The sequence below is a fragment of the Vombatus ursinus genome, unplaced genomic scaffold, assembly GCF_900497805.2.
Source record: "Vombatus ursinus unplaced genomic scaffold, bare-nosed wombat genome assembly UNPS02014779.1, whole genome shotgun sequence".
Classification (NCBI taxonomy): Eukaryota; Metazoa; Chordata; class Mammalia; order Diprotodontia; family Vombatidae; genus Vombatus; species Vombatus ursinus.
Window position 1 is genome coordinate 56,218,147 of NW_020954557.1, and position 22,377 is coordinate 56,240,523.

Consider the following 22,377-nt stretch of genomic DNA (forward strand, 5'->3'; position numbering starts at 1 on the left):
AGCATCAGATAGTTTTGATTATTACTGCTATAAAATATAGTTTAAGACCTGCTAAACTAAGAACTGCTAAACCTCCTTCCTTTACTTTTTTTCATTAATTGCTCTGATATTCTTCACCTTTTGTTCCTCCAGTGAATTTTGTTATTATTTTTCCTACCTTAATAAAATAGCTTTTTTTTGGTAATTTAATTGAGATAGCATTAAATAAGTAGTTTAGTTTCAGTAGAATTGTCATTTTTATTACATTAGCTCTGCCCACCCATGAAAAATTAATATTTCTCCAATTATTTAAATCTGGCTTTATTTGTATAAAAATGTTTTATAATTATGTTCATGTAGTTCCTAGATGTGTCTTGGCAGATATACTCCTAGGTATTTTATGCTGTCTACAATTATTTTAAATCAGATATCTCTTAATATCTCTTCTTGCAGGGTTTTGTTGATGATATATAGACAGTGCTGATTTATATGGGTTTATTTTATATCCTGTTTCTTTGCTAAAATTATTTATTGTTTCAACTAGCTTTTTAGTTGAATCTCTGTGATTTCCCAGTGTATCATCATATCGTGTGCAAAAAGATAGTTTTATTACTTTGTTGCCCATTCTGATTCCTTCATTTTCTTTTGCTTCTCTTATTGCTATTGCAAGCAATAGCTATATTGCTAATATAATATGATAATATATACTTATACATTATATAAATATATATAAATTATATAATAATAATATAATTATAAATACAATATTGAGCAATATTGTTGATAATGGACATCTTTGTTTCACTCCTGATCTTATGGGGAAGGCTTATCCCCATTACAAATAATGTTTATTGATGATTTTAGGTAGATGTTTCTTATCCTTTTAAGGAAAAATCCATTTATACCTATGCTTTTTAGTGTTTTTTAAAAGGAATGAGTGTTGTAATTTGCCAAAAGCTTTTTCTACATCTATTGAGATAATCATATGATTTATGTTACTTTTGTTATTGATATAATCAGGGTTAGAGTTGGGCTCTAGTCTTGAGGTGTGGGGGATAATGTCTCAAGCTTCAGGTTTTTTGTGATGTTGTTTTCTGAGCTCTATCTAGGGGACTGACCTCAGGTACTCTTCTCTGCCCCTGAGCCGCAGCCAAAGCCCTCAGAAATGCTGTCAGCTGTCACAGTAAATGTTCTTCCTCCTTGTGGTCCTTTCCGTGGTTGAAAGCATCAGCTTACTCCTCTGTCTTGGACCCAAAACCAGGGACTCCATTGTCCTGGGAGTGACCCCAGCCAGCAGGGCCCCTGCCCCTCTGGGACCGCACTCACCAGCATGTATTCACCCTACTCACCCACAGCTGTAGCCCAGACCTGTCTGATCAGCACATCTGGACCCTACATCCAGCACCAGCAGAGGGTCCTGAAATTCTTCCCTAATTAGCTGTCTGACCCCAACATTATCTGTGGGGTGAGAGTTCCTGAAGCTGAGGCTGCCTTCTACACAGCTGTCCCCAGGGCTTGCTGTTTATTGATTTGGTGGTATCTGTCCCAGGTATCTGCACTTTAGTCAAGCCAGATTGCCACCAGGAGGTCAGGTCTTTCCTAGCATCCTACCAAGTTGTCTTAGGCTGGATAACTGCTTTCCCTTGATTTTTAATTATTAATTAATTAATTAAAATTATTTGTGAAGGAATTTGGGAGAGCTGAGTAATTTCCTGCCTTATCTATCATCTTCCCAAAATCCTCTCTGACTGTATCATTTCAGTCATTAATTAAATCTCTGCTGGTTCAGATGAACATAACTAAGAAATTGGAGTACCTTTGTAATGTGTTTTTTTTTTTCAAAATATACTCATCACACTCCAGATGTACCAGAAACCACTATGACTAAAACTCTAGGGATTCACTGGTAGATGGCCATGAGTTGTTGGAGCTATAAAACATAGGCCTTGGTTCCTGAGGGAAAACAGACTACTGGATCAAGGTTAAAATATCCAGGATAGGATATTTTATATCCTATATATAGGATAAATAGGAATAGACATTGCCTGACATTCTGTTATCACATAAAACGTTTGTGACTGGTGAACACAAAATTTTTATATATGTAGATGGTGGCTGATTTATTCAACACATACATACACACAAAATAGTACATATAATTCATTGGATGCAATCAGTTGTCATATAAGAGAGATGTATAATGTGTGTAGAACAATTCTGCTTTTCAACTGACTAATTAGTAAGTGACCTTCCCACTCTATTAGTGAAACTGTTGTTCTTGGAATCTTCCCTTCCATTTGCTTCTTTAACACTATAGTGACACTGCCCAAATTATCTTAACTACTCTTTTTTTTTCAATCATGTTTTGTTTTAGCTGTTCCTCCACTACTTTCCCATAACTTTTGGTGTTGCTCAAGGGCCTGTTCTTGGCCTGCTTCTCTTTTCTCTCTATAAAATTTACCATAGGGAGCTTATCTATTCTCATGGCATCAACAGTCAGCTCTATGTTGATTACTCCTATATCTGAATCTCTGGTCCTAATTCCTAAATTAAGCACTAGTCCTGTATCTCCAACTTGTCATTTACACTTGGATTTCAAGCTTGAAAAGTTCAAAACTGAGCTCATATTCTGTAATTACTGATAGATTTCTAGTCTTTCCTCTCTCCCTGTCCATGACATCAGCATTCTCCCAGTCATTGAGAGTTAAAACTTCATTCATCACTCATTCATCCATCACGTCCATCCCTTATAGGTAGTTATATAATAATAGAATCTTAGCATTGGAAGAGATTTTAACAATCCTTTAATCCAAATCTCCCACCAACCCAAAAGTTTCCACAATATCCATAATAGGTAGTCATCCAGTCTTTGCTTAAAATTCCAGTGATAATGGATTCACTATTTCAGAAGGAATCAAGTTCCATTTTTGGATAGCTCTATTAAAAAAAATTCTTCCTTATGTTGACCCTAAAGCTGCCTCATTGTAAATTCTACCCGTTAACCCTAGCACATCCCTATGGAGTTAGATGGAATAAATCTAATCTGTCCGTCATGTGACAGCCCTTCACAGTTATTGTTCCTCCCTAAGTTTTCTTATTTTTATACACCCCTAGTTCTTTCAACAATTCATCAAACACCATTTGGCAACATCCTTCTCAAAATATGGTGCCCAGTATTGGAGGTAGCACTTTAATTTGTGGTCTGACCAGTGTGGATGTAATCTGACTAATGCAGAAGGCAATGATTAACTCTTTTGTTCTTTCTAGGCAGTCTAAGACTATGCTTTCTTTGACAGCCACGTCACACTTACAGGCACCTTGTAGTTGACAAAACCCGCAAGTTGTTATTTATGAACTACTAAGCTAGGTTTTCTTGATCCTATGCTTATATAGTGTTCTCTCTCTCCCTCTCTCTCTCTCTCTGTGTATGGGGGGAATGATATGCAAGACTTTACATTTATGATGTTATTTTCAACATTATCATTTTTCAACATTATCATTTTACCTTGCTATCATCAATCAGCTAGCATTTATTAAACATCTACTATGTGCCAGGCACTGTGCTAGACTCTGGGGATACAATCTTGATTTTTATCATATGACTTCTTTTTTAGCTTTTTGTCATGCTTAGATTTGATAAGCATGTCTTATTCTCTTTTCCTCTGAGTTGTTGAATAAGACGTGAAACAGAACATGGCTAAGTGCAGAGCATAAGTAAACCCCAATATAAACTCTGTGATCATTGAATCATATCTGTCTTTTGTGTAAACATAAAAAATGCTTTTGTAAGGAGCTAGCTTTCCTCTTGGTGATTACAATCTTTAATGTGACATATTTTCTGCTAAGTTTTTAAATTTCCATATCACCAGCTATTTCTTCCTTGATGTACTTTCCTCATCATTTCCTTTTCTTTATCTATCTCCTTTGCTGACTCTTTATTCTCCTTGAAGCTAAATTTCCCATCAAGTTCTAATCTTGGCCCTCTTCTCTCCTCTCTCAACACACTGTTTTGATGATATCATCCACTCTCAGTTACAATCATCTTTAAATCAACATCTCTGTCCCCTTACTCTCTAATCCCATATTTCCAACTACTTGCTGTACTATATAACTCCATGGGGATGGCCTTGCAACATCTCTGACTCAGCATACTCACAACTAAACTCTCCATCTTTGCTGTCCAAAGATGTTCATCCCAAACTTTCTCCATTTATGTGTTTGGTACCACTGATCATGTAGCCCAGTCATGCCGTTATAAAATCTCAGTCAGTTTTTACTCTTTCCCCTCATTGCCCCACTCCACACATCCAATCAGTTGCCAGATTCTATAGTTTCCACCTCTTTGTTATCTCTTTTATCTATATCTTCCTTTCTGCCCTCTCCCCCCAAAATACTTCATTAAAGCCCTTGTATCTTCCTGCCCAGGGCCTCCTGACAAGTCTTTCTGTCAAAAGTCTGACCCCTTACCATTCCATTCTTTGCTCCACTGTACCATTTCAACTTCTTTATCGTTCATGATTTCAGTTATCCTTAATTCATTTGTTCATTCAACAGTATGTCTTAAGGTAGAATTGTTATTCAAATTAGAGCAAAACATCTGCCTTACCTAATTGTAACTCTCAATGCAAATAAATTCAGTTCACCAAACACTAATTGTTTATAGGTACTGTTGATAGATATGACATGAAGCGTATTCTCAATGATCTTACAATCCAAAAGGGAGAAGGGAATGCACAAATATGATATAAAAGAAAGTGAGATAAGTGCAAAGGAGAGTTTCAGGCAAAGTGCTATGAGCAATTTGAGGGAGAAATCAACTAGGAGACAGGAGTCAGGGAAAGACTTATGGAAAAAATGACACCTAAATTGGACCTATAAGTAGTTATCATCTGGCCCTGGATGCCAAAACTCCTGTCCACTAGAACAATCACATTTTCCTCCCCTTCATGGCCAAGATAGCCCTTCTGTTATAGGATATAACAAACATGGCACTAGTGTGAGGTCTATTGAAGGCTCTGCATTGGATTTGTTTTTCCATCCCATTTAGGAACCCTTTGACCCCTTTAGTTAAACGGCATATAGAGAGGCATTCCTTGAGTCCTTTCACCTTAAGGAGAACAGTTTGCATTTGTAAAAGGTAAGCACCTCCAACAGGGAGTCTTCAAAGTAGGATCTCTGTAATCTCTGGATTGATATTGAGGTTAACTTGGACATTTTTTTTTCTATTTTGGATGTATTACTTAGGTACCATTAGTTGAACAGCACTTCCGTAAAGAATTTAAACCATTCTTGAAGAAATGGTATAACGTCATTGGAGTGAGTGGTGATTCTCAACTGAAAATATCATTCCCAGAAGTTGTAAAATCCAATGATGTTATTATCAGTACAGCGCAAATCTTGGAGAATTCCCTTTTGAATTCAGAGAATGGAGAAGATGATGGTGTCCAGTTATCAGGTAGTTATTGGCTAAGAGAGTTTTATTACTGTGAATAGAAGTTCAGAGGTCTTTGATATAAGGAAAAAGAAACCTTGATTTGGTTGACATTTTATGATTTTTTCCACTTATTTTTCAAACTTTTTGTTAGGGACTGCTATATTTTCTTTATTCATAATAGAAGGTCCCTTATTAGATCTACCTGTAGAACAAAATCACTCTCAATTATTGGGAGAAAGGAACAAAATGGAAGATAAAAAGGATGTTAAATATTAATCCTCCATAACATTTTGAGAGAATAAAACAATTCAGCATTTTTGGATTTGGGAATAGAAAACATGGATTTGAATGCTTATCCTAGTATTTGCTATGTGCATGACCTTGGACAAGTTTCACCCCCTTTTCTAAGCCTCATAGCCTCATTTATAAAATTAAGAGGTTGAAGTTGATGACCTATAAGATCCCTTCTAGCTCTAAATCTTATTAAACCTATAAGGTAATAATTATTACCTGAAAAATCATATTATCATTGTGTGACAAATGAAATTTTGCCACTCTCTAATTAAAAAACAAAAATATCCCCCCACAAGACATACAAATTAAAAATAATTTAATGTGTTTTAAAAATTATAGTTTGACACTATAAACTCAGAGAAGTTCATTTGAAAGAATAATTTGAACAATTTTAATTTTCTTTCTAGATTTTTCCCTCATTATTATTGATGAATGCCATCATACCAACAAAGAAGCTGTTTATAATAATATAATGACGCGTTATCTGAAACAAAAGATGAAGAATTGTCGACTCAAGAAGGAAAATAAGCCAGTGGTACCTCAACCTCAAATACTTGGACTGACAGCTTCACCTGGTGTGGGAGGAGCCAAAAAGCAATCTAAAGCTGAAGAACATATTTTAAAAGTAAGTAATTACTTTGAAAGTGAGTAATTTAAGAGTAATATTGTACACCATAGAAGAAGCAGTGTCATAGAGTGGATTGAGAGCCAGCCTCGTGGTCAGGAAGACCTGGATTAGTACTGCCTCTGATATGGTAGAGTGGTCAGTGAAGTTACTCATTCTCTTACTGACCAAAGCAGTTGTCTCAAATCATAAATTGCACAGGGAGGTGCTGAACTACATTGTTAAAAGGAGTTCCTTCACTGGGACTTCCTTATCCTAATGAAATCACAGGTCCAGTTCAAAGATAAATTACACATTGTAATTTTTATTGATGTGTTGGTTTGAAATTTTAATTTATATTCATTAATATTTAATGAAATGAACAGAAGAAGTGTTCAATGATTTATATTTAAGAGAAATTAATATATGCACACAGAAAATTTGTATAGATAAACTTCTGCAAAACACCGATTTGCCTATTTATATTTGAAAAGGAACATTATCACATGAACTATGGAAGACTACCATGTTTAATAACCTGGGGCAAAATTAATGTCTTCTTTGTTTTTTTTAAACAGAAAGGCCTTGAGGTATCATGGGAAGAACACTGTACTTGTCATAAAAACACAAGTTAAAATCTGAGATTTGTCACTTGCAGGGCTTGAAGTTTGAGTCACAGCTTCACTACTACTTGTGTGATCTGAAGCAAGACATTTAATTTCTGGAAGCCGTCACTTCCTCATCTGTAGAAAAGGGATAATAATACCTGCCCTACCTGGATTATATGGCTTTTGTGAAGCCCAAGTGATCTTTGAAAGTGCTTTACAAAATGTGAAAGTCTATTCAAGTATTTTATTTTGTAAATATATTAACCTTAATGCCCAGTTCACAGTCTTTCTCTTCTCTCCAATTCCTGCCCTCATACTAGGGGACTTCAAGAACTATGCTGAAATTTCCTCAAACACCCTAAGCTCACGGGTCAACTTACTCATTTCTTGTGACCTACTTCTTCACCCCACCAGAGCTCCATATAGAGATGGCCATGCATAGAAATTTGTATCAGCAAAGGTATAACATTAAGTATGAAAGCTTCCACTTTACACTGGGAGTATGGTATTATTTCCCAGTGACATAGATGTCTGAAAAAGTGACATCCCTCTGAGTTGCTTTCTATCTGATAGAATCTTTAGTATTCTGATTTCTGACTTAGACAAAATCTACCCACAGCACTATCCTGTCAATTTCACACAAAAAATAAGAACACAGAGGAAAACACAGACCTAATGCCTTCTCTGATGAAAGAAGTGCTACATCCCACATTTTATAACTTCAGATAGTGACCACAAAGAGAAGTTCTACAGTTTGTCTGTAGATCATAAACAGTGCTAGGCCTGGAGTCAGGAAGACCCGAGTTCAAATCTAGACTCAGACACTAACTAGTGTGACCATAGGCAAAGATCTCTTTACCTCAGTTAACTGAACTGTAAAATGGGGATAATAATAACACCTACCTCCAAGGATTGTTGTGAGGATAAAACGAAATAATATGTGTGAAGTGCTTAGTACAGCTCCTGGCACATTGTAGGCATTATATAAATGTTAGCTATTAGTTATTGTTATTAATAGCTAACATTTATATAGCGGCTACTATGAAAAAAATTTACATGATAACTATTATGTATTTAAAAAGGAATAGCATAAGAGATTTGCAGTTTCATATACAATCATCTTTTTTTAATTAAACTGTGTTACAGAAATGCTTGTTTTATTCCATAAATTAAAATTCAGTAAAAATTTAAAAAATAAATGTTAGCTATTAGCTATTATTATCATCACATGAGTGCTTAGGAGTTACAAAGAACATGTGGTTCCAAGGCATATGGACAGATATAGATTTGATTTAATTCAGTTCAGTTCAGTAAACATCAGTAGTCTGCTACACACAAGGCCCTCCACAAAGGAAGCACAGATTTAAGTTTTGTGTCATAAACTAAACTCAGTAAAGTTAGTGGAAGACAATTCCGTTTGTCGTATCTATATTTTGGTCCCTAAATCCAAGTTGTTGTTTTTTATAGAGTGTTAAACCAATAATGTGATAAACTTAGGCCCAAAGCCAGAACACTAATATATACTGTTTCTATCGTTATCAAAGAGTTGCTGAGCCTATCTCCCAATAAATCTGTAGTGGATGCAGTCATCATGGTATTGTAATTTTCTCCATCTCAACTCATCAGCATGTGTATGGGAATGAAGGTGGCGGATTGGGGGTAGTGATCCAAGGTTGAAGCTTGACAGAGCAAGATCTACAGTAGGATAAGGGGACGAGAGACTCAAGAGAGAAGGACGGTGTACAGTTGAACTGGTTCATCATGGTGTCAAAATGGGGAAGGAAGGACAGTATAGCCAGGGCAAGGGATGACAGTCTCAGAAAGAAGGATTGGAGATCGTTGTAATAACAGCTAGAATTTATTATAGTGCTTTAAGGTTTGAAAAGTACTTTTATAAATATGATTTCATTTTTTTTCCTCACAACAACCTTAGGAGGTTGGTACTATTATTATCCCCATTTTAGACTTGAGGAAACTGAGACAAACAAGTGAAGTGACTCACCCAGGGTCACACAGCTAGTTAGTGTCTAAGGCCAGATTTGAATTCAAGTCTTCCTCACTCCAGGCCTAGCATGATAGAGATCCAGTGAGCCACCTAGATGTCTTGGTAAAGGAAGAACAAGTTTTGGAGCTACATGTAAAAAGAAGTGGGATGACAATAGATTCTGATTCCATAAAGGAATTTCAGAGTTCATGAACATGGATGTGGTACATTTGTGGTTAATAGCAAGATCAAGGATATGGCCATTTCTGTATGTACATGTGGTAGGGTGGAAGAGTAGGTCACGGGAAATGAGTTTCTTAGAATGTTTGAAGAAAGATCGGTATGGATTGTGAAGTCCCCTAGTATGAGGTTAGGAGTTGGAGAGGAGAGAAAAAATGTGATCTAGGCACTGAACCCATCAGAGAAGGAAGGAGGGTGTCCTCGAGGTCATTAGACCTCTAGAATCTTAATTTGGGTTTTAAACATAGATTGAATGAACCTCAAAGGAAGAGAGGTTACTGAGTTTTGGTGATAGAGGATGAGCCTTAAAGTGACAGTGATGAACATGGAGTATTCCATCTCCCACAACATGACCATGGAATGGGAGATGAGTGAAATTGTAGGGGTGTGCTGGTAAATATATAAAAAGTGGCTTTCTGAGAAAAACAATATATACACGGCACACTATCAAGTTTAAAACTTCTTTTCCATCACTGTCTTAGGTCTAGACAATCAACATATGAGACTCTGATTTGTAGCAATTTTATGATCAGTTTTCACAAGCTGGTTGAAGCTGGCTCCAGCACCTCCCTGACTTGAGAGGTTTAAGAAGTGAAAGAGCAGGGTTTGAACATTAGCAGTCTAGGTTTTCAGAATCACTTGGTTGAGGAAGAAAGTGTGTTAATCATTGAGGAATGAGTTCAGATAGATTATCAGTGCCCATAGAAATTCAGCCTGGGAGTGGAGTTGTCCCAGGGCATCAAACAGCAGTGTGTGGCTAGAAGGAGCAAGCAGGGGGATGTGCCTAAGCTGGGGCAACTGCTGTGGGGTTTGCTTAGCTGGAGAGAATGCCTGGAGAACCTGTAAGCAAGTAAAGCAAGTAAGGAATGTTGTCTGTTTCTTAGATGAGAAAGACTACTATGCCAAATTGAATCCAATATGTGAATGGAGAGTAATTATTTAAGTATTGAAAACTTTTCTTTTTACAGATATGTGCTAATCTCGATGCGTGTACAATTATCACTGTTAAAGAAAATGCTGCCCTTTTAAAAGAACAAGTGAAGGAACCCTATAAGAAGTTTGTGATTGCAGATGACAACAGAGAAGTGGGTTTGGAAATTTCTGTACTGTCTTTGTTTATACAGATGATGTTTTTAAAATTGAAATTAATCATTATTTCAGGTTAAAAAAATTATGCAAGCTATTTTACCCTTCCCTCCTAAAACAGTCATCCAAAACTATTAGAAAATAAAACCTCAGTTTTGTGATTATGCATTAATAGTAGGAAAAAAAACTATAACAAATATTTTCTTCTTTTCTCATTTTCAGCTTTTTGTTGCAAATAGGCTGTCAGAGAATACTTGCTAGACTAAAATTTAGGGTAGTAATTCACTTTAACCTTGATCATCTTGCAGAATTCCATTACTATTAAGCTAAAACACAGTTGCTCTTCCAAAAATTCTGAATAATAATAATAACAATAATAATTAACATTTATATAGCACTTACTCTGTGCCAGGCACTGTGCTAAGTGCTTTAAAGTATTATTGCATTTGATCTTCACAATAATCCTGGGAGGTAGGTACTATTATTTTCCCAATTTTACTTTTGAAGAAAGTGAGGCAAAGATTAAGTGATTTGCTAAGTGTGACACAGCTAGTAAGTGTGTGAGGCAGGATTTGAATTTTACTTCAGACCCAGTGCTCTATCCATTGCACTACCTGGGATACAATGATGGTGGTAGTCCCAACTTCTGTAAACTATTTTGGATTTTTAAAAAAAATATTGCTCATAGTGAAAATGAGTTATATTTATTTGTGGATTTATTGTAGGTGTGTGTATGTATAGTACAAGCTCTGGGGCTTCACTTGCACTGGCCGGTCAAATGCCCACAGACAGGCCAGCTACTTCTTGCCTCAGGGCTCTAGGGGACCCTGAAGAGCCAGAGTACTATAGCACATGAGCCCCTACCAATGTGGTTTTCCTGTTGATTATCCATTGATATCAATTAGCCAGCCAGACTTAATTGACTTTTAGAAACAGGTAGTAACTAAAGTAGTTAACAGTATAGTAATAATATAGCATAGCATAGTATAGTAGTAATATAGTATAGTATAGCATAATATAGTATAGTACAGTAGTAGAGTAAGTCGGTAAAGACATCCCTCCAAACTGGAGCTATAAGTACATACAAAGTCCAGGGGAAAGTGAGCTCTCCAGAGTAAAACATATGTGGCAAATGGGGTAACTTCACATCTCCTGGAAGTCATTTTGCCATGATATAGATTCTTCTGGGCTCTTTGTAGAGTCCTCAAGCTATCTCCTCATCATGTATAATTTGTCCTGGGATCCAAACGCAAGCAGTTCCATTGTCATGAGGAAAATATGAGAATATCTATAAGAAGTCTAATTCTTCCATACTTTCAAAGTTTATAAGGACCTCTGTACAGATGGAGGGGGGCAGGCAGAGACAGAAGCTTTTCTCCCCTTCCCTAAGTCTCAAGGACATAGCTAGCACTACTCTCTTCTCAAGGCTTGTAGACACAGGAATGCTGGGTTCTGAACTGATTTTACTATCTTATAGAAGACCCACAAGCAATAATTGAATCCATTCAGCCATCTCAATACACTTTCTATGCAATGTCACTCAGTTTCAAACAATAGCTTTTACTCCTTCCAAATTGATCAGTGTCTTCTCATGTTAGATCTAATGTGCTTGACTGATTGATTAATTCAGTAGGAGTATTCTCACCTGATAAGGTGTAAGGGCACATCATCTTCTTAGTTACTTCCTTTGAGCTGGAGGTGAAAAATTGATTGATTCAGTCAACCCCTACCCTTGCATTTACAACTAATTCACTTCATTGAGATAACATAAATATGTACCTCAGTTTGGGTCATTATGATTCCACGGTTAGTCAATAATTTTATGTGTAAGATTAAAAACTAAAACCAACATATGTTTGACCTAACAAGTTTTTGTGTTGCTTCCAAGTATACCTAGAGCCATCGTTTGAAATTTGCTTTTTTCTTGCCTTTTATTCAGAACCATTATATATTTTACTTCATATTTTTTTAAAAACCTTAACAATCAAGTATACCAATTTATATAACAATGGCATTAGCACTGCTGTTTTTCTCTTCTTTGGTTGTTTCATTTGTCAGCCCTAATGGATTGAATTCTGGTTTCTGCCTCTAATTTGTATGAGAACAGTTTCTGATTTTTAACAAGTTGAAATTGTTTTTGTCTTTATACTAATCTTCAGCTCTTTAAGTTGGTAAAAAATAAAAGTGATACCAATTCTTCAAAGAGAAATGTTTTCCTTAAGTATAATTATAGACTTTCCCACCAAATATGAAAGTTATTTATCATTCATTAACTTTACTCTATGAAACTATTGGATTGCTTATTCCAATAGGGGCAGTATATATTGGTGTATTCTGTATGTGAGATAGAAAAATGGGAAATGAGAAGGAGGTGGAGGAAAAAGACTGGAGGCTGAGAGGGAGACAAAAAGAGAAAGAGAACATATATGTGCATGGATGCATAGACATATATTGGACAGCTAGTTGGCACAGTGTATAGAGACCTGGATCCGGAGTCAGGAAAGCTTGAGTTCAGATCTGGTTGTCTACCTCATTTTCCTCAACTGTAAAATGGGAGTAATGAGAGCACCTACCTCACAAGGTTGTTGTAAAGATAAAATGAGGTACTGATTGTAAATCACTTAGCACAATGCCTGGCACAGTGTAAGCTCTATATAAATTCATGTTTACTACTACTACTGCTGCTACTACTACTACTACTGCTAGTACTACTACTACTACTACTACTACTACTGCTGCTGCTGCTGCTGCTAGTACTACTACTCTGGATCATCAGAAATATACCTGTAAATAAGGAGGACTTGTTATTCTTTTTAGATAACGGTTCCCAGGATCCATGGCCAAAACAATGTGTACTGCAACTGTGCAGTGATTTAGAGGGATGGCATAATGTAATATTTACTACATTTGCACTGTGCTAAGTTGTGATGATATTGCTGAAGTAAATTTGTGAGGCTATGCTGGCAAATTGCCTTCTCTGTGTGCTTCTCTATGAATCAAGAGAGCACTGGTCAGTGAGTGGGGTTCTGGGGAATGCATAAGGAAATGCATGTGTGTCTGCCTCAACTGGCCCCCACTGAGAATTGTTTTGATTGGCCCCCATTAAGACATAGGAGTTATTGCCCCCCCTTCTTGCCCGCCCCTATGAGAAGGGTGATTAGGGGATCATGTAGGAGTTGGTGCTCCCATTATCAGGTACCCATTAAGATAGAGAAGAATAAGAATAAATTATTATATAACCCCTCCAAAGCTGTCTTCCAGTCCTTCTGGCTACCCAGATTAAGAGTGAACCTGTTAGAGGCTGGAGTCCAAAACCTCCAGTGGGGGCTCCTTGTTACAATACCCTTTTCTTTTCCTAAATAGTTTTGCTAAAGTATATGGTAATATAGATATTATTCTAACAGAGGTCAGTCAGTCACCAATATAAAGTTATGATTGTTTTATTATTTTATTTTTAGAATCCATTTAAAAAGAAACTTCTAGAAATAATGACAGACATTCATACCTTCAGTCAAATGAATCCAACATCTGATTTTGGGACACAAACTTATGAACACTGGGTCATTCATCAGGAAAAAAGAGGTAATTTTGGTTTTTACTGAGTACCTTTTAATTTGATTTATCATATTAATGTTTCAGAAACTCATATTTAATACAATATATTTTCTAAGATTTATTCTCTGTGCATTGCAGCTGTAATACAGAGTCAGGATAAAGACCAACATGTGTTGACATTTTGTCAAAGGAAAGAGGCACCAGGCTATTCAGCATCTTGACTTCTTTATCATCTCTGCCTTATTATGCTTCCCCAAAAAACCCTTCAAGATAAATATTACAAGTTGATATTAAAAGATAAATAGACCTAGCACATTTCCCCCAGAGTTAGTTGAAGAAAAGCAAGCAATGTAGCTGAACTGCTTCAAGGGAGGGAGCAAGTTGCAGCCCCAGACCTCGGAAGTACAGCAGGGTTTCTCCTTTGATAGGGAATGGAATCAGCCAATGCAGTTCCATAGGTCTCAATGGGTGTTGGGGGTATTTTAATCCTTGAACAATCACTACAAATCCATGCTTAGTGTGTGAGAACTGAGGTTGTCTAATCTAGCCCTCTCATTTTTCAGAAAGTGAACCTGAGTCCTAGAGAGATTGTGGCTTGACCAAAGGCAAACAGATAGTAAGTTGCTGAAGTGGAGACGGGCTTCAGCAGGGCCTCGGACTGCAAATCAGCCTCCCTTTGCCCTGGACCGTGCTGCCACCTAATGCAGAATTTCCAGTGGCATGAAACAGCACTATAATGGTTTCCCGGGTTCACAATGTTTGCACGAGAGGAAAGGCAGTGCAGCCAAGTCATAGAATCAGGAAGGGAGCAAATGTGGCTGTTGGCACTGGAAGAAAGTACCTTAATATTTCCATTCATTCAGAGGCAGCCTGCTGCGAGCATACATATATACATGCATACACATGCATACACATGCACAATACGTATATGGCAGCCTACAGCTAAGATACAGATATAGAAATAGAGGTAGATGATAGCTATGGCTGCCTGTGTGTATGTTTATATGTTAGTATGTTTGTGTGTGTATGTATGTATATATGTATAGCCATACATATATACATACATATACATATAGCAGAATTATAAAAGTTATGTGTATGTGTGTGCATGTATACACAAATACATGTATGCATGCACCTCCAGCAGAATCATTCATATATATATATGTACTGTATATGTATGTGTGTGTATATGTACTCACACAGACATACATATATATGTTGGAAAGTCATTTTTTTGTGTGTATATGAGGGTGGCCTTTTACAAGCCTTAGTTGTAGAACATTATAGTGTGAAAGTAGAAGAAGAAGGCAGCAGATGGGGTTGTAGTTGTGGTGAGGCCCATGGCTATGGTCATCTTCTGTCATTGGGTATGTGCCTTTGTGTGCCCTACCGGCACACCAACCTCATTAGAAAGCAGCCAGAAGAGTGGATAGTGTGTGTGTGTGTGTGTGTGTTTCCTCCCAGCTTGTGCCTTGTGTCTGTAGCCATATTAGCAAATAAGTACTATTTGGGATTAATGATTGCCTTAAATTCTGTGGAAATACCTTTTAGAAACCCCTTTCCTTGGGGCACGCCTGGTACAGATTTAGAAGCATTACTAATATGCATTTGTGCTTTATGCTCTCCTGGCATGCTTTCAAAGCAACTGTAGAGTCTAGAAGACTTCAACTAGTTATATCAGATATGAGGCAGCATGGGGAATTGGCCTCAAAGAAGAGTAGATTTGGGGAAGAGTTAGCATTTTCTACAGGGATGTGTATAAGATGACCCTAGGGAATATTTTCTTTTATGTCACTCTTTTTTTCTTTAAAGCTGCAAAAGAAGGAAATCGCAAAGAACGTGTTTGTGCGGAGCATTTGAGGAAGTACAATGAAGCCCTGCAAATCAATGACACAATCCGAATGATAGATGCATACCACCACCTCAAAAGTTTCTATAATGATGAAAAGGAGAAGAAGATAGCAGCCCAAGAGTATGATAGTGAGGAGGAGGAGGAAGAGGAGGAAGATGATAACAAAAAGAAACTATTGAAATTAGATGAAACAGATCTGTTTCTTCTAGAATTATTTTATGGTAAGAATAAATTTTTGTTTAAATTGCAGAGAATCAGAATTAAATTTGATGTAAGGAGAAATTTTCTAACAATTAGTACTATTCAAATGTGGAATGGGCTGCTTAAGGAGATAATGGTGTTTTCCTTCCTCATTTGATGTCTTCCATTGAAGACTAAGTGAACACTGGCTGAGGAAGTTGTAGGAGGGAGATCAGTGAGATGTAGTTTAAAATACAAGACCTCTGAAGTCATTTCTAATTTGGAGAGACATACACTTAAAAAAATTAACATTAACTTAAAGTTAAAATTTTAAAAATTAACATTAACTTAAAAAAATCACCCCAATGATATAACTCCCATCTTTTTTTTCCAGTTGTAAGCCTGATCATGTCCCTCAACAGTTCTCAGTTTCCAACCATAAGAGATTTTTTTCTGTTCTCCAGTCTTTTTCTATACTTTCCTGTCTCTGAGCAATCATTCAAGCTGTTTTTCCATGCCTGGAGCACACTCCTCATCGCTGCCTACTGAAATCTTTCTTAGCTCAGATACCACTTCCTCCATAAAAGCTTTATCACCTAAATAGAAAGTGTTCTTTCTCCTTAAGTTTTCTTGCTTGAATCTCTTCTTTGCCTTTATCAAACTCTTGTATAATACCCATTTGTGAATATGTACGTATTATTATACAATATTTCCCTTAGTTTGTAAGCTCCTTGAAGACAATATCATTTTTATCTTTACATGCCTACTGCCTAGTGCAACACATTGCATATGTTGTTGTCTAGTCATTTCAGTCATTTTCAACTCTTCATGATCCCATTTGGGGTTTTCTTGGCAAAGATACTGGAGTGGTTTGCCATTTCCTTCTCCAGCTCCTTTTACAGATGAGGAACCGAGGCAGACAGGTTGAATGACTTGCCAAGGGTCACACAGCTAGTAAGTGTCTAAGGCCAGATTTGAAATCAGAAAGATTCCTGGGTTCAAAACCAGTTCTCTGTCTACTGTGCCACTTAGCTGCCCTACATTGCATATAATATGTACTTCATAAATGTTTGTCGAATTTGAATTCATGCATGATTCATACATGCATATCTCTTTGGTAAGAACCTACTTCTAACTAGTTTAGATAGAACTCTAACACTTCACTAGCTTTGTGGCCCTGGGCAATTCATTTGACCTCCTTGTTTCATGAATAACTTCCTATAATTTATCATCTAAGTCATAGACAGGCTGTGAGAATTCCACATCCTGATAAAATCACAGATTGTTTGCATATTCATATATGTTCTGTATTCTTCAAAGAGTCACAGAGCAAAAAATAATATGGGGAGCTCTTTGTTTTTAGCCTGTTTCTTTATGATTTGACTGAAATTTCCACAGTATGGGCTTTGTAATTGATTGGGCTTTTAGCCTGATTGGTATTGGATTTTCTGCCACATCTAAGTTATACTAACTGAACCTTGAATCCTTGTGTAGTCAGGACACTTTTTAGTTGCTAATTCTAGGAATTTTTAAAATAATTTTGTATATTTCATTGATTTTTTTTTCACTAATTGCTTCTTAAAGAAAATAAGAAAAAATTGAAAAAGCTGGCCATCACTCCAGATCACGAAAATGAAAAACTGACCAAATTAAGAAATACCATAATGGAAGAGTTTACTAAAACTGATGGATCTGTAGCCCGAGGAATAATCTTCACCAAGACTCGACAAAGTGCATTTGCTCTTTCTCAGTGGATTAATGACATTGAAAAATTCGCTGAAGTAGGAGTAAAAGCTCACCATCTAATTGGGGCTGGAAATAGCAGTGAATTTAAACCCATGACACAGGTATCCCATTAAGTATATTAACTAAACTAAAACTCTACTATAATTTTATTTTTATGTTAATTATTTATACTTTCTTTTTGAATTTTGTTCTTGAAATCTGGCTTGGTGTAGTGGTAAATACCTATAATCTCTACTCCTTTAGAGACTAACGCTGGAAGATTTCTTGAGCCACTGGGCTGCTGAAAGAAGGGGGAACTTGCCTAAGTCAGAAACTGGGAGAGTGACTGCTGTACTTCCAACTTAGGCAAGATAAGGGAGACTTGGAAAGAAAGAAAAAAAAGAAAGAGGGAGAGAGAAAGAAGGAAGCAAAGAAAGAAAGGAAAGAGAGAAAAGGAGGGAGAGAGAAAGAAAGAAACGAAGGAAGGAAGGAAGAAAGAAAGAGTTTGGATTTTAATAGAAATCTATGTTTTATTATACAGTGGCTAGAGTATCAATTCCTGTGATCCAGACCCTTCAATTCTGGTCTCAGATCTGGTACAGAATCAAAAGTAGCAGCAAATCCTTCTTTGACACATTTCCAGAAACCGTGTTACTAAATTGACTTTACCTTGCAAGAATTAGTGTCATTACTCAAATAGTTAGAGATTAAGATGCCTCACTGTCCAGTTGTTCACTGTTATCAGAATTTCTGCCAGTGTTCCAGTGGGCTATGCTTCTGGGTTGCTCAGTTGTGATTCACCCAATATCAAAATCTAGAGCAGAATCCCAGCAGGCCTGCAGAACCCCTGAGTGTGGCCTAAACGAGTTTAAAATGTAATTGGGAAATGTTTAACAAAATAAAGAAAAATATAAAACATAGATAATGTTAATTTGTGGTTTTCTAGTCCCTATGTGGTAGGCAGGCAACCATATCTATATCTATATACTTGAGTTCAACACTACCAATTTAGAGAAAGGTTCCCAGTTGCTTTAGAACAGTGCTTCTTAAACTGTGGGTCACACCTCCATATGGAATCATGCAAAATTTGGTAACAGTAAAAGGTTTCTGAACACACAATGACCGAAAATTAATTCAAAATCAAACATGTAATGAACCCAAGGTGTTTCTGGCAGCACTGGCCCATGTTGCATCAGCAACTTCACTGCAGCCTTGGCTCTGAACACACAGCATGTACACTATACACTGCACATGCCCTCAGGCCAAGCAACGTCAATGCTACCAAAACACAAAAAGGGGTTGTGAGTGGAAAAAGTTTAAGAAACCTTGGTTTAGTAGACCTCCTGTGGAAGACTTATGAGAAGGAATGGACAAGAGTCACCAAGGAGAAGATAATGTGAATAGGTCATAACCTGCATCATTAAGCAGAGTACCCATATTAATTAGATCACAGATCCATTGAAGTATCATTGAAGTATAAATTCCATTGGGGTATTCCAATATTGTTTGTTTCTGTTATTAGCTTGTTTATCCTTTAGTCTCTTGAATAGACTTGAGGCATGGACAGATGTTTAATATTATAACTCAGTATCCAATAAGGTCTATCTCTTTCAATTAATTCTACACCAACACTTGTCCAAACAGTGACCTTTTGGATGTCATAGTGGTAAAAGTCATTAACCTCAGAAATGGGAGATGGGACTTGGCTAAAAGTCAGTTTAACTCTCTAGCTTACATCTTGATAGAAGCTAACAAAGGTGACCTTAAGATTACAGAGAAGACACTTTCTTGACAATCCTACATGTACTTTTTCCTACTGCAAACCAATCAATCTCTTGATTAACAAGGACTTTTTAAGTGCTCCCTATGTGCCAGACACCAAGTTAGGCACTAGAGACACAAAGACAAAAGGGAAATGCCTCTCTGCCCTCTGGGAGCTAAAGTAGAACAGCTGTGTTTAGCAAAAGAACGGAAGCAACCAGCTGCACATAGATTTTTCTACTCCTAGAAAAGTGTCAAGGCACAGAGCCTTCAATCTGAAATAAAAGGGCCTAGGTTGGAACGCCAGCTTTAATGTTTACTTTATGCATGTTCTTGGGTAAGTCGTGAGACCCCTCTGAGACTTCAGTTTCCTCATCTGTAAAATAAGATAATAATTTATATTAAAAGGTTTTTAGGTTGAAAACACACCATAAACTGAAAAGTGCAATATAAATATTAGCTATTCTTGTCATCCCTTTCCTCATTGCTTTTCTTTTGAAAGTATAGGGAATTCAGGATTTTCCCAGGTAAAACCAGGAAAATACACTCTCATGTCACTTTTTGATATTTGTCCCTAAGTACTTTCTTAAATTGGCTGCTGGCTAAAAAAGAGCATTTCCTGAGTGAATACTTTTAAAGGCAGTTTTGGTGGGAGTGATGGCAAAAAGCGGGTGAAAAATCCTGAAAGACTTCTATAGGGCACTGCAGTGCCCTGCCTTGGAATCTGAATGGTGGTAGCTTATGAGGGCACTGGGAGCCTGTGAAGGTTATGGAAAGAAAACTAAAAGATGAGAGCTCCAAAATATATCAATAACAAAGAAAATTTAACTTCACTAACATTTTGCCTTGAGTATGAAGGTATACTGATTCTACCACAATATGTTAATGCTAATTCATTTCATCATTTAAGAGATCAAGGTTACAAAATGTTTTTTTTAAAATTCATATGTAGCACCCTTATATCAAATTTGAGATAATAATTATTTGTTTTAAATTTATTTGAAAAAGTCATATAAATAATTTTATGTAAAATAGTCTATTTTATGATTTAATCACTTTCAAAACTTCAGTGGCTTTGATTTTTTTATGTTGTGTGTTTATTTTATTCAAAAGGTTCAGATGATATACACTTTACTATTTATTTGAAACTTTCTTTTTGACTTACAAGAGGTGACAGATATCCAATCGAGCCACTATATTCTGGACTTTCTGAAAGTCTAAGATTCTAAAGTTAATGCAGTGTAAATATCCTTTACAATGTTTTAGTGATTATGTAATATTCCCATTCAAAGGTACTTCCTTCCCACCCCCAGTATGCCCACCATTTCATCTCCATAGCTTAAAATTATAGTCTTCCAATCTCCAGACTAAACATTGAAACTGTTTTTTAGCATGTCATATAATCAAAATGAAAATCAGATGTTAATTTGCTCAAGCCCAAAACTAGTGACACCATTTGATTTATACTTAGCCTCAATTTATAATAACTCTTCCAATGGGGAAAACATTTAATGTGTTCAACAACATAAAATTAACTTTATGAACTCTTTCTGCAGAATGAACAAAAGGAAGTAATTAATAATTTTCGTACTGGAAAAATAAACCTACTTATTGCTACCACAGTAGCTGAAGAAGGCCTGGATATAAAAGAATGTAATATTGTTATCCGTTATGGTCTTGTCACCAATGAAATAGCCATGTTACAGGTATATTTAGTCAACCTTAATTTCTTTCATATTCTATTCATTTTTTCCTTTTTTCTATTTTATTTTATTTGTCTTCAAACAGCACAAAGTATAGAAGAATAGAATGTTAGAGCTGAAAGTGACCTTAGAATTCATATAGATATCTCATTTTACTAATAAAAAATTCAAAGTCTAGACAGGGTAAGTGTTTTAACTCAAGCCAGGCAATAAATTATTGTATCAAATTGATCGATAACAGATGGGAACTGGGACCGGACCTGTGATTTCATTGGTCTAAAAAACTCCCAGAAGAGGACATATGGGACATCAGAGGAATTTGTTTGTTAGCCTAGAGCAAGAGAAAGCCACTGGGGCATCTTGAATTCTGGGAGGTACTATGGTCAGACTTGTGTTCTAAGGAAATTAGGCTGTCAAATAGATATATGGAGGATAGATTGGAAAGGGGAGAAGCTAGAGACAAGGCTATTTCTTTGTTCAAGCAAGGGGTGATGAGGGCCTGAACTAAGGTGATGAAGACAGAGAAGGAGACAGTTGCAAGATACATTAACACTGACAAGACTAGGCAGCTGATGCATGTGAAGGATGCAGGAGATAGAAGAATTAAGGGTGATCCCAGTTGACAACTTGGATGATGGGGAGAATTGTGTTGTCCTCAGCTGAAATAAAGATGACAGGAGAAGAAGGAGGACTTTGGAGAAGAGAGAATGGGCTCTGTTTGGGATATGTTAAGTTTAAAATGCTTATAAAACATCCATTTGGAGATGTCTAATAGGAAGCTAGTGATGAGAGACTAGAATTTAGGAGAAAGACTGGGGCTGAATATATAGAGCTGAGATCTAGCTGCATAAAGGTGATCATTGAATAGTTGGGAGCTCATGAGATCCTCTAGGTCTAGGGTAATGGTTTCAAAGTTTGTTTTATTTTGTTTTCCTGGTAAAAGAGGAAGCATAGACCAATAGCTTTATAAAAGCTATCATATTAAAACCTTTAGCCCAGTTTTTAAGGCATATGATACTTGAATCTTTTTTGTCTCTGTTTACTAAAACTTTAAACAATATAGTATTGTTGTTTTGCAAAGGTGGAAATAGGCCATTTCATTCTTAGGATGGCTTTACTATCTCTATTCTTGGCCTTTAGGATTTTCTAGAACATTGAAAGATTTTTAAATTAAAAAATAACTTAGACTGGATTTCTCTATAATCATTACAGAATCCTCTACTTTTATGCCCATCCACCTTTAGAAATTAAAAAAAAAGTCATCAGGATTTATTTTACCAATTTTTCTCCAGTTTTCTCTTCTCTTTATTTTTCTCTTACATTATGAGAAGACCAATTATGTTGGGCAAGAGAGTATTTTATCTGAGGG

The 22,377-nt window shown here is 36.4% G+C and overlaps 1 protein-coding gene across 2 annotated transcripts in view; it reads left to right on the top strand.

Annotated features, from left to right (window-relative positions):
* IFIH1 (interferon induced with helicase C domain 1) overlaps positions 1–22,377 on the top strand; it is a 97,958-nt gene that overhangs the window by 60,224 nt on the left and 15,357 nt on the right. For both annotated transcript variants that reach the window (XM_027866107.1, XM_027866108.1), the window contains 7 exons: positions 5,224–5,434; positions 6,115–6,332; positions 10,112–10,228; positions 13,688–13,811; positions 15,600–15,860; positions 17,404–17,666; positions 20,862–21,011. In XM_027866107.1, the coding sequence (XP_027721908.1) occupies positions 5,224–5,434; positions 6,115–6,332; positions 10,112–10,228; positions 13,688–13,811; positions 15,600–15,860; positions 17,404–17,666; positions 20,862–21,011 (1,344 nt within the window). The remainder of the gene's footprint in view (positions 1–5,223; positions 5,435–6,114; positions 6,333–10,111; positions 10,229–13,687; positions 13,812–15,599; positions 15,861–17,403; positions 17,667–20,861; positions 21,012–22,377) is intronic.